The 13202-nt window shown below is 36.6% G+C and overlaps 1 protein-coding gene across 1 annotated transcript in view; it reads left to right on the top strand.

The window, feature by feature from the left end:
* The window catches only part of CAPZA1 (capping actin protein of muscle Z-line subunit alpha 1), a 47492-nt gene that overhangs the window by 14304 nt on the left and 19986 nt on the right, over nt 1-13202 (top strand). Inside the window, exon 2 of the mRNA XM_019919484.2 lies at nt 9047-9110. Coding sequence (XP_019775043.1) covers nt 9047-9110 — 64 coding nt within the window. The remainder of the gene's footprint in view (nt 1-9046; nt 9111-13202) is intronic.

The raw sequence follows: 13202 nt of genomic DNA, 5'->3' as shown, positions 1-13202 counted from the left end.
CTTTCATTGCCTAGGGCCTGGGTTCAATCCCTGGTCAGGGAACTAAGATCCCACAAGCTGCGTGGCGCAGCTGCATGACAAAAAAAAAAGATTTGAGTTTTATAAAAATTTTGTAAATTTATTTTTCGACTACATTTTCTAAAATTTCTTACTAAAATTAACAAAATTACAAAATTAAGCAGTTTCTAGGGAACAATGGGATATATTACTTTCTCAGTTTCATTTTTAAACTTCAGTACAGATATTAGTAATATAAAAATGAAATTTTGAATACTGTAAGGATTGAGTATTTTACTTTATTTTCCTTTTTGGAGAGGCAAGAGGATAAGAAAAATGGGAAGAAACTGAAATCTAAGAAAACTTATCTTTCATTGATACTTACAGACTTTAAATTGCCCCTATTTAGGTTAGAAACATAATACAGTGCATTCCATGAAATTAACATTTTTGGAATATTTAAATATATGAAGGGGTAGAATTGTGTATGAGGCTTGAGTTACTCCCCCTTTAAAATATATATGGAGTTATATACCCTTTACCGCAGACACTATCATATGAATGCTATGTACAATGAACCTGTTACTTTATGAAATAGGGACTTTTTTTTTTAAGCAGAGTGAAGTTTTTGTTCAACTAAAACATCCATATCAGTGATTCTCAATTAGGAGGGGGGCTACATGCCTCCCCTCCATGGGATATACCTGCTGTCACCTTTCTTTCCCCATCCCAATCTTGAGAATGATTGACTAAATCACTGTTACTGTGTCATCCCTCATTTGTATTGCAGCAAAAATATTTTTGCAGTCACTAGCTGCTTAGCCATTTCTCTTTCCCCTTTTGCTTGTGCCAGTGATTTTGTTTACCTCTGTTAAATTTCATCTTGTTAGTTTTGACCCAGTTTTGAAGCTGGATGATAAAATTTTGACTTTTAAAGTTATTATTTATCATTTGATTTACCCCTCCCAACTTTGTGACAACTGCAGCTTTCACAAGGAAAGCTTTGTCTCAATTCCAGGTTTAAAAACAAAATTGTAAAAGGGCTAGGCCAAATCCATCAGACCACACTATAGATAATCCTCCTGAATTTTAATACCTGTTAGTACTGCATAGTACAGATGATTGTCTAGTTCAGTGCCACCCCTTTGTACGTATGTGACCTTGGACAAGGCACTTCTGAACCTGTTCCTTCATTTACAGTAGGGATAATAGTCTCTTCCCTGCCTATTTTTAACAAGCTGTTTTAAGATCAAAAGAGAGGTTATGAAAGAGTTTTGTAAACAATAAAATAGTATTCATTCATTTACATTCCTAGCTTGTGCCAGGTCTCAGTCCTAGGTATACAGCAATGAACAAACATAACAAGTTCTTATGCTATATGCTAGGAGTTGGCAGATCTGGTCCACTGCCTGTTTTTATATGGCCTAACAGCTAATGTATTTTGAATGGTTAGAAAAAAGATCAAAAGAAGAATATATCATGATGTGAAAATTACATGGAATACAAATTGCAGTGTCTAATGTGTTAATAAACTCAATGAGGGTAATCCTTTCACACTGTATAAGTGTATGTATATCAAAATCATCACATCGTACACTTTAAGTATCTTATAACTTTATTTGTCAATTGTACCTCAGTTAAAAAACAAAGTCTTACTGGAACACAATTATGCTCATTAGTGTACAGTTGGGACAGAGATCATGTGGCCCACACAGCCGTAAAATATTTACTGTCTGGCCCTTTACTTTAGCAGTTTGCAGACCCCTGCTCTGTGCTCTTGGAATTCTTTTGGAGGTGCTGAGCAGTAAAAATAAGTATATGTTCAGTGGTGGCAAGTTCCTTGAAGAAATTTAAAGCAGGTAAGGGGCAAGAATTATGAAGGGTGTGGAGGGTACAGTAGCTAATTTATGGAAGTCAGAGAAGGGTACTTTAGTAGGTGATATTTGAACAGAGACATGAATGAAGAGGGAAGTGAACTCTCTGATAGAAGAGCATTTCTGGCAAAAGGAATAAAAATTGCAGTAGCCCTGAGGTGGGAGTGTAGCTATAGGTCTAGGAGCTAAACAGTAGGAGAATGAGACGGTGAACCAAATTGTAAAAGACCATGGAGCACACTTTAGATTTTAAAGTGATTATATAAATATATCATTACAATTTCTATTACAGGTATTCCTTCAATGTATTTTTATGGTATTATTATAGTGACAAATCAACTTAACACTTCAAAGCCTGTCTTCAAAGACTGTCAGATGTTTATCTAATACTAAGTATGGTCATCCCATGGAGGGGGATTGGTTCAGGGACCCCCGAAGATGTCAAAATCTGAGGATGCTCAAGTCCCTTACATAAAATGGTCCAGTATTTGCGTATAACTTACGCACATCCTGCCATATATATTTTTTTCTTTTTCTTTTTTTTTTTTTGTGGTACGCGGGCCTCTCACTGTTGTGGCCTCTCCCATTGCAGAGCACAGGCTCCGGACACGCAGGCTTAGCGGCCATGGCTTACGGGCCCAGCCGCTCCGTGACATGTGGGATCTTCCCGGACTGGGGCACGAACCCGCGTCCCCTGCATCGTCAGGCGGACTCTCAACCACTGCGCCACCAGGGAAGCCCCTGCCATATATTTTAAATCATCTCTAGATTACTTGTAATGCCTAATACAATGTAAATGCTATGTTAATAGTTGCTAGTGTATGGCAGATTCAAGTTTTGACTTTTGGAACTTTATGGAATTTTTTTTTTCCTCTGAATATCTTCAATCCTTGGATGCAGAACCCATAAATACAGAGGGTGGACTGTAATCCATCTTTTTTACTAACTCTCAGAAGGTAACATGGGGACTGTTGACCATGACAGTGTTTTTTTGGTTTATTTCTGGCTGTGTTGGATCTTTGTCGCCATGCGCGGGCTTCTCCCTGCAGCGGCTTCTCTTGTTGCAGAGCACGGGCTTCAGTAGTTGCGGCATGTGGGCTTGGTAGTCATGGTGCAGGGGCTTAGTTGCTCCACAGCATGTGGGATCTTCCTGGACCAGGGATCGAACCTGTGTCCCCTGCATTGGCAGGCGGATTCTTAACCACTGTGCCACCAGGGAAGTCCAACCATGACAGTGTTTTAGGACCCCATGTTGGCATCTAATGATAACTACATTTCTTTTAACTGCTCATTTAGAACTTCACCCTTGCCAAGTGTATATATCTTCAAATCTCCCCACTTTCATTTAAAATCTAGATGTTTTGGTTTCTTTAATTGGACATTTCTCTGGTTCTTGATATTCTCAGATAATTTTCTAAAAATTATTTATTGTATGGGGAATGTTGGCATGCCCCTTTTCTGCTTTTAAAAAATTTTTTCATACAAATAATTTATATTCCTTGTACAACTTTTTGAACATAGAGATAAGCCAAAAAATAGATGAAAAGTATCTTGTAATACTTCTATCAGAGGTAGTCCCAGTTAAAAGTTAGTAGCTATACATATATGTAAATATATATACTTAAAAAAAACAGGAATACATCATTTTGCAGCCCTTTTCACTCAACAGCATGATAAATATCAACCCATGTTAACAGATAGAACACTTCTCAAACTCTTTCGCTTTCAGGACCCATTTACACTCTTAGAAATCTGGTTGTTTTTTCCCCCAGTTTTATTGACATACAGCGCTATGAGTTTAAGGTGTACAGCATATGATTTGACTTACATACATCATGAAATGATTATCATGGTAAGTTTAGTGAACATCCATCATCTCATAGATACAAAAGTAAATAAATAGTTAAAAAAAAAAGTTTGCTTACGGTGAGAACTCTTAGGACCTACTCTCTCAACAGCTTTCATATATAAAATACAGCAGTGTTAACTATATTTATCATTTTGTACATTACATCCCTAGTACTTATTTATCTTATAACTGGAAGTTTGTACCTTTTGACCCTCTTTCCCCACCCCTGTCTCTGGTAACCACAAATCTGAATTCTTTTTCTATGAGTTTGTTTTTGAAGTATAATTAACCTACAACACTATGTTAGTTCGTGTTATACAGTGTAGTGGTTTGATATTTCTATACATTTCAAAATGATTACCACAATAAATCTAGTTATGGTATGTCACATATAAAGATTGTGCATGAACTATAACCCTTAATAGTTATTGATTATATTCCCCACACTGTACATTTCATACCAGTCACTCATTTATTTTGCAACTGGAAATTGTACCTCTTAATCTCCCTCACCTATTTCTTTCCTCCCCCCACCCCCTCCCTTCTGACAACCACCTGTTTGTTCTCTGTATCTGTTGCTCTTTCTGAGTTGTTTTTTAGGTTCCACATATGAGTGAAATTATATAGTATTTGTCTTTCTTTGTCTGACTTATTTCACTTAGCATAATACCCTCTAGGTCCATTCATGTTGTTGCAAATGGCAAGTTTTCATTCTTTTTTATGGCTAATATTCCATTGCATATATATGTGTACACACACACACACCACATCACATCATTATCCATTCATCTAGGTTACTTCCATATCCTGGCTATTGTAAATAATGCTTCAATGAATATAGAGGTGCATTTATCTTTTCTACTTAGTTTTTTCATAGAAATTGAGTTTTGGTTTTTGTTGGTTGGTTGGTTAGCTTTTTTGTTTTCTTTTTTTTTGGCTGCACCATGTGGCATGTGAGATCTTAGTTCCCTGACCAGGGATTGAACCCGTGCCCCCTGCAGTGGAAGCACGGAGTCCTAACCACTGGACTGCCAGGGAATTCCAAGAAATTGAGTTTTTATTTATGTGGCTTGTATGTATTATATTAGATATTAAAACTTACAGATTTTTAAAACAATTCATTTTAATATAATGATAAATTTATTGCATATTAACATAAATGGTTAGTGTTTTTTAAAAAACTTTTTTTTTGAAAATGCAGAAAGAATCAGTAGAAAAAGTAGCATTGTTTTACATTATGCAGATCTTTTAAATATCTCCATTCAGTTTGTTATGCTGTGTTGTCTTAGTTTGTACATATTGTTCCCTCCACGGGGAATGCTGTCCTTGGTATCTACTCATCCTCCAATCCAGCTCAAACATCACTGCCTTTGAAGGTCACCCCAACCCCTCCTTATATACGTAATGTAGAGTTGATTGCACCTTCCTTTGTGCCTCATTGTGCCTTTTAATGTTTTCTATATTACTATCTAGGTGACAGATCCTTTGAGAATAGTGACAATGTCTTATTCAGTATTTAATCTTTATTTACTGACTCTTCTCTTCCTAGCTGCTCAGTAAATGTTTGCTGAATGGATGAACTGCTACTTTTTTTTTTTTTTTGCGGTATGCGGGCCTCTCACTGTTGTGGCCTCTCCCTGTTGTGGCCTCTCCCGTTGCGGAGCACAGGCTCCAGACGCACAGTCTCAGCGTCCATGGCTCACAGACCCAGCCACTCCGCGGCATGTGGGATCTTCCCAGACCGGGGCACGAACCCGTGTCCCCTGCATCGGCAGGCGGACTCTCAACCACTGCGCCACCAGGGAAGCCCAAACTGCTACTTTTTTACATGCAGAGTCATTTCATCCATTATCCAAATGACTGTTTTTCAATTATGGAAATTCCATCAGATTTTATAACTTTTGAAAATTTGTGGATAGTTTCATAAATATTAGTAACTTGAACTTTCAATTTGGTAACTTTTATGCATTCAAACGTTAATAAGTAGTATGTAAAATATGGCTGTGGCTTTTTTCTTTTAAGGGAAATTGCTTTTGCGGTAGTATATGAATATATTTTTGAATTACACACACTTAATTTTGCTTGACCGAGGGGAGTTTCATAATTATGTAAGGATTATGGGACATGCACCTTGACAGAAAGTGGGATAGACCATAGCTGCTCAACAGACTTGCCACAAATAGACTAAAAAAATAGGTTTGCTATTCAAAATAGGTTTGCTAATTTCTTAAATAAGTGATTGACACCAACAGTTGACAAGTACAGTAATATGATTAAGTGTACATGCCAGAGCAGATATACACAGTTGGAAATCCATATTGGAACTATTAGTCCTGTGTAATATAATTCTCATGAGTTGAGCAGCATTTCTTACTTCCTAATTAGAACCCCTCTTTTTATTTTTGTTGCTCAGTTAATTTAAGAGCTTTATGGAATATTTCCTCTTAATCTCCACCAGTTTTCATCCCAGAAAAATAATATATTAGTGACAATTACCCTGTCACATTAGGGTTCTCAAACTGTATGTGCATAAGAATATCCTAAGGTGTTTGTGATATAGATTCCTCATACTTGTTTCCTGATGGTCCACATAAAAGTTTTGTCTTCTAAGTCTTTAGAAGTCATACAGAATTTTATAGCTCAAAGAAATTTTGCAGATCTCCTAATCTCTTTTAGGAGTAGGATTATTATGAGGAAACTCAGAACCAAAAAAGGTTAGCAATGTTTCCAGAATCACAAATCTAGTTAGTTACTGGACCAACAGAGCCAGTAATTAGAATCCAGGTTTCCATTCTGCCTTGTTCCATGAATCGGTAGGCCTTTCTTGACTGAAAAGGTAAGTTTGGCTATGGAGCAGCTTTTCTTTTACTCTTTTTAGAATCAGAGCAAAGTCACATAAGATCTTCCATATAAACCTAGGGATTCTAAAGTTGTAAAGTATTTCTATCTTTTTCTAATTCTCTTCTCAATCCCAGCTTTATTTTCCAAAGATTCTTAAAAGTCTTTTTTTTTTTCCCCCTTAAGAATGGTTTGACTTTGATGATAACCTTAATTTGACTGGGTCAATAAGAACTTAAAGTTGTTTGAAGGAAATGGAAGAAGTCAACAGAGGATGCCTATCTGGAAAGTAGAGCTCAGTTTATTGTCAGATATACCATGTTCCTCTTTGCCCCTCATCAGTGAGTTGATCATCTTTATACTCATCACATCAGAATTTTCAGTGTCCTTTCTCTCATAGTGTGTTAGAATTATACTGAGAGACCCATTTTAGGTCAGTCATGTTAACATTGCTAACATCATTATTACATATGTAGAGATACAGATATAGCTGAATGATATTCCAAATTGTTTTTTTCCTTCAATATAGGTTTGTATATTCTTTGTATTTCATATTTTACTTGATGAGAGATGAGAGACTGATTTGTATGGCAGACTGAGTACATGGTTTTACCTTACCTTTTATGCCAAAACTTTTAAAATGAAAAAGTAGGAAAAAGTGGAATGGGAAGAGAAATAAATTAGTAATAGTTTAAGTAGTGTCATGGGAGGATATCTATTTAAGGAGCAAGAAGGGAAGAACTCAGAACAGTCTTGGAGTGGATTAGTTGGGGAATTGTTCTCTAAACTTACTGGACCACTTGGCTCCTCCTTTCATTCCCATTTGGGCTAAGCTGCAGACGAATAGTATTTGTCCTCAGAATATAGCAATGAGAATGAGCACTGGGAGCAGAGAGGCAGGGCAGTGCCCCAGGGAGCCTGTGGCCTTAGGAGGCTCACTCAGAAGGTAATCTGCTCACACATTCTCGGCAGCAAGTCTACTCTTTCCCTCCCCTACAATCAAGGAGACATGCTTCAAGTAAACAGAACAGGCAAACTAAATTGAATTCAAAGAGGAGCAACAAACATTTGTGGAAAACCAGTACCATGAAAGAGAGGCACCAAACTCAACAAACAGTATATCTAAATTCTTAAGAAGCAGTCAATAAAACAAGACTTTAAAATAAGTATAGTTAATAACCGCAAGGAGACTGAAGAGATTATTGCACACACAAGAAATAAAAAAAGTCTTGGAAATTAAAAATAGAACAGTTAAAATAATTGTCTGAAAACAAAATGGGCACAGCTGAAGAGCATGTTAGTGAGTTGAAAAATGGAGCTGAGGAATTCTCCCTACACAAGGCATAAAATGACAAAAAAGGTAAAACAGGAGAAAAAATTAGTTATGCAGGTTAGATAATAACATTTCAGCATCCATCTCTAATCAGAGGCCCAGAAACAGATTGACAGTAGTGGGCAGGGGAGGGAATCAGAATGAATAACAAAAGAAATATTTTCCATGGCATTTTTAGGACCTTTAGTACAGTGCTGAATAGTTTAGGTGACAGGAGTCATATTTGTCTTGCTTTTAAAATTAGTGACACTGCTCATGTTTCATCATTATTGAATAAGCCGTAAAATTTTAGTAGATAACGCTTTATAAAGTTAAGGAAGTTTATTATACTAAAAACTAGTAGTTTTGTTATTGTTTTATGATATTTGGATGGGTGTTGAATTTTGTCTTTTTTCCAGCATTATCACAAGGTTTTGCTTTTAATTTGTAAGTTACATTGATTTATCAGTATTGAATCATTCTTGCATTGGGATAAACACCATAAACACAAATTGGCATAATACCAATTAGCTGATATTTTATTTAGTTTTGCTGGTGTTCATAAATGAAATAGGATCATACCTTTCTCTTTTTGTGACTGCAGTATATATATATATATATATATATATATATATTTTTTTTTTTTTTTTTTTTTTTTTTTTTTTTTTTGCGGTACAAGGGCCTTTCACCGCTGCGGCCCCTCCCGTTGCGGAGCACAGGCTCCGGGCGCACAGGCTCAGCGGCCATGGCTCACGGGCCCAGCCGCTCCGCGGCATGTGGGATCCTCCCGGACTGGGGCACGAACCCGTGTCCCTAGCATCTGCAGGCGGACGCTCAACCACTGCGCCACCAGGGAAGCCCCCGACTGCAGTATATTTTGACCAAAAATTGATCATTTAGCTTTTTAAAAAGAAAAATTCAAAATTAAAGCAGCATGTGTATCCCCAAATTAGAACAAATCTGTATTGATAATAAACACTTTGAGATGTTTTGTGAAAAGAATATCTGAAGGCTCCTAAACGTTTGTAAGGTTTAAACAGGAAATTATATTTCAAGGGATGTGATAAAAATTTTGTTATCTGTTAATTCCTTCCTCTCTTATATGCTACTCTTCTCCTTCCCCTCTTATATGCTACTCTTCATAATTCTTTTACTAAAAATTGTATTTCTGTTTAGGTACGCATAGCTGCTAAATTCATCACTCACGCACCCCCAGGGGAATTTAATGAAGTGTTCAACGGTGAGTAAAGATTCGTACGTAGTTATTTTAAACCCTCCTTAATCACATACGAGCACTTATTGAGTTTGCTATCTCTTTTAATCCTTATAACATTATAGATATAGCTAAGGAAATCAAAATTCAAAAAGGTTAAAATAATTTAGCCCATATCACCCAGCTGGTAAGTATCAGAGCAAGGATTCAAACCCAGGTCTGAGTCAAAAGCATGCTCTTAACCCATACATTAGGGTACCTATCTTATGTGAGAAAAGATTTAAAGTAATTTAATACTGATAAATGTAGAAACAATGTTTAATTGTTTTATATCATTATAAAATATAGCTTAAATCTCTTCAGTGCTTTTACTCAGGAAGTGCCATAGCATAGGACATTTTCTAGAGCCACTGGGGCTGAACTGACTGTATCTGGGAAGCTTGTTAAATATACAGATTCCAATGTTATCCTCTTAAGATTCTCATTCATTAGATCTGGGGTAGAATGGGCAATCTGTTTTATCAAGTTCTCCAGGTGATTCTGAGTCACAGCCAATTTGGGAACCACTATTCCTATATATTTACAATCTTCCATTCTATTTACTATGTTAACACAACTTACAGAATGAAAAATGTAAATGAGGCATTATAACGTGTTAATATCAATCATCATAATCCTATTTTAAGTTACAAATTTCATCTTAAAGTTCCCCTTAAGTAAAATCATAATCTTTGTGCATCTTGGTTCATTTTAGCAAACATTTATTTTGAAATTCTAGTTTTACATTAGAAGGTTACCTGCTTAAAATATCATATAATAGAACGTATAGACTACAATTCTGTAGAAGGAAGCCTGTGGAAGGAAAACCACATTCACAGAAACACAGACAAAATGAAAGGGCAGAGGACTTCGTACCAGATGAGGGAACAAGATAAAACCCCAGAAAAACAACTAAATAAAGTGGAGATAGGCAATCTTACAGAAAAAGAATTTAGAATAATGATAGTGAAGATGATCCAGGACCTCGGAAAAAGAATGGGGACAAAGATCAAGAAGATGCAAGAAATGTTTAACAAAGACCTAGAAGAATTAAAGAACAAACAAACAGAGACGAACAATACAATAACTGAAATGAAAACTACACTAGAAGGAATCAATAGCAGAATAACTGAGGCAGAAGAACGGATAAGTGACCTGAAGACAGAATGGTGAAATTCACTGCTGCAGAACAGAAAAAAGAATGAAAAGAAATGAAGACAGCCTAAGACACCTCCGGGACAGCATTAAACGCAACAACATTTGCATTATAGGGATCCCAGAAGGAGAAGAGAGAGAGAAAGGACCTGACAATATATTTGAAGAGATTATAGTCGGAAACTTCCCTAACATGGGAAAGGAAATAGCCACCCAAGTCCAAGAAGTGCAGAGATTTCCAGGCAGGATAAACCCAAGGAGAAACACGCCAAGACACATAGTAATCAAATTGATAAAAATTAAAGACAAAGAAAAATTATTGAAAGCAACAAGGGAAAAACAAAAAATAGCATACAAGGGAACTCCCATAAGGTTAACAGCTGATTTCTCAGCACAGACTCTACAAGCCAGAAGGGAGTGGCATGATATATTTAAAGAGATGAAAGGGAAGAACTTACAACCAAGATTAATCTGCCCAGCAAGGATCTCATTCACATTGGACGGAGAAATCAAAAGCTTTATAGACAAGCAAAAGCTAAGAGAATTCAGCACCACCAAACCAGCTCTACAACAAATGCTAAATCAACTTCTCTAAGTGGGAAACACAAGAGAAGAAAAGGACCTACAAAAACAAACCCATAACAATAAAGAAAATGGTAATAGGAACATACATATTGGTAATTACTTTAAACGTGAATGGATTAAATGCTCCAGCCAAAAGACACAGGCTCGCTGAATGGATACAAAAACAAGACCTATATATATGCTGTCTACAAGAGACCCACTTCAGACCTAGGGACACATACAGACAAAGTGAGGGGATGGAAAAAGATACTCCATGCAAATGGAAATCAAAAGAAAGCTGGAGTAGCAATACTCATATCAGATAAAATAGACTTTAAAATAAAGAATGTTACAAGAGACAAGGAAGGACACTACGTAATGATCAAGGGATCAATCTGAGAAGAAGATATAACAATTATAAATATATATACACCCAACATAGGAGCACCTCAATACCTAAGGCAAATGCTAACAGCTATAAAAGAGGAAATTGACAGTAACACAGTAACAGTGGGGGACTTTAACACCTCACTTACACCAATGGACAGATCATCCAGACAGAAAATTAATAAGGAAACAGAAGCTTTAAATGACACAATAGACCAGACAGATTTAATTGATATTTATAGGACATTCCATCCAAAAACAGCAGATGACACTCTCTTCTCCAGTGCACAAGGAACATTCTCCAGGACTGATCACATCTTGGGTCACAAATCAAGCCTTGGTAAATTTAAGAAAATTGAAATCATATCCAGCATCTTTCCCAACCACAACGATATGAGATTAGAAATCAATTACAGGGAAAAAAACATAAAAAACACAAACACATGGAGGCTAAACAATACGTTACTAAATAACCAAGAGATTACTGAAGAACTCAAAGAGGAAATCAAAAAATAACTAGAGACAAATTACAACGAAAACACAACGATCCAAAACCTATGGGATACAGCAAAAGCAGTTCTAAGAGGGAAGTTGATAGCAATACAAGCCTACCTCAACAAACAAGAAAAATCTCAAATAAACAATCTAACCTTACACCTAAAGGAACGAGAGAAAGAAGAAGAAACAAAGCCCAAAGTTAGTAGAAGGAAAGAAATCATAAAGATCAGATCAGAAATAAAGGAAATAGAAACAAAGAAAACAATAGCAAAGATGAGTAAAACTAAAAGCTGGTTCTCTCAGAAGATAAACAAAATTGATTAAACATTAGCCAGACTCATCAAGAAAAAGAGGGAGAGGACTCAAATCAATAAAATTAGAAATGAAAAAGAAGTTACAGGGGCTTCCCTGGTGGAACAGTGGTTAAGAATCCGCCTGCCAATGCAGGGGACACGGGTTCAAGCCCTGGTCCAGGAAGATCCCACATGCCGCGGAGCAACTAAGCCCATGAGCCACAACTACTGAAGCCCATGCTCCACAACTACTGAAGCCCATGCACCTAGAGCCTGTGCTTCGCAACAAGAGAAGCTACCGCAATGAGTAGACCCCACGCACCGCAACTAGAGAAAGTCCACGCACAGCAAGGAAGACCCAACACAGCCCCCCCCCAAAATCAATAAATAAAATAAATTTTAAAAATAAAAAGAAGTTACAACAGACACCACAGAAATACAAAGCATCCTAAGGGTCTACTACAAGCAACTCTATGCCAATAAAATGGACAACCTTGAAGAAATGGATAAATTCTTAGGAAGCTATAACCTCCCAAGACTGAAAGAGGAAGAAATAGAAAATATGAACAGACCGATCACAAGTAATGAAATTGAAACTGTAATTTAAAATATTCCAACAAACAAAAGCCCAGGACCAGATGGCTTCACAGGTGAATTCTATCAAACATTTAGAGAAGAGCTAACACCCATCCTTCACAAACTTCCAAAACATTGCAGAGGAAGGAACACTCCCAAACTCATTCTACGAGGCCACCATCACCCTGATGCCAAAACAGACAAAGATACTACAAAAAAAAAATTACAGACCAATATCACTGGGGAATATAGATGCAAAAATCCTCAACAAAATACTGGCAAACAGAATCCAACAACACATTAAAAAGATCATACATCATAATCAAGTGGGATTTATCCCAGGGATGCAAGGATTCTTCAATATACGCAAATCAATCAGTGTGTTACACCATATTAACAAATTGAAGAATAAAAACCATATGATCATTTCAATAGATACAGAAAAATCTTTTGACAAAATTCAACCCCCATTTATGATAAAAACTCTCCAGAAAGTGGGCATAGAGGGAACCTACCTCAACATAATAAAGTCCGTATACGACAAACCCACAGCAAACATCATTCTCAATGGTGAAAAACTGAAAGCATTTCCTCTATCAGGAACAAG

This window comes from Tursiops truncatus, chromosome 1 (assembly GCF_011762595.2).
Source record: "Tursiops truncatus isolate mTurTru1 chromosome 1, mTurTru1.mat.Y, whole genome shotgun sequence".
NCBI lineage: Eukaryota > Metazoa > Chordata > Mammalia > Artiodactyla > Delphinidae > Tursiops > Tursiops truncatus.
Note: the sequence above shows the minus strand (reverse complement) of the source record. Positions and strands in the feature narration are given on the sequence as shown.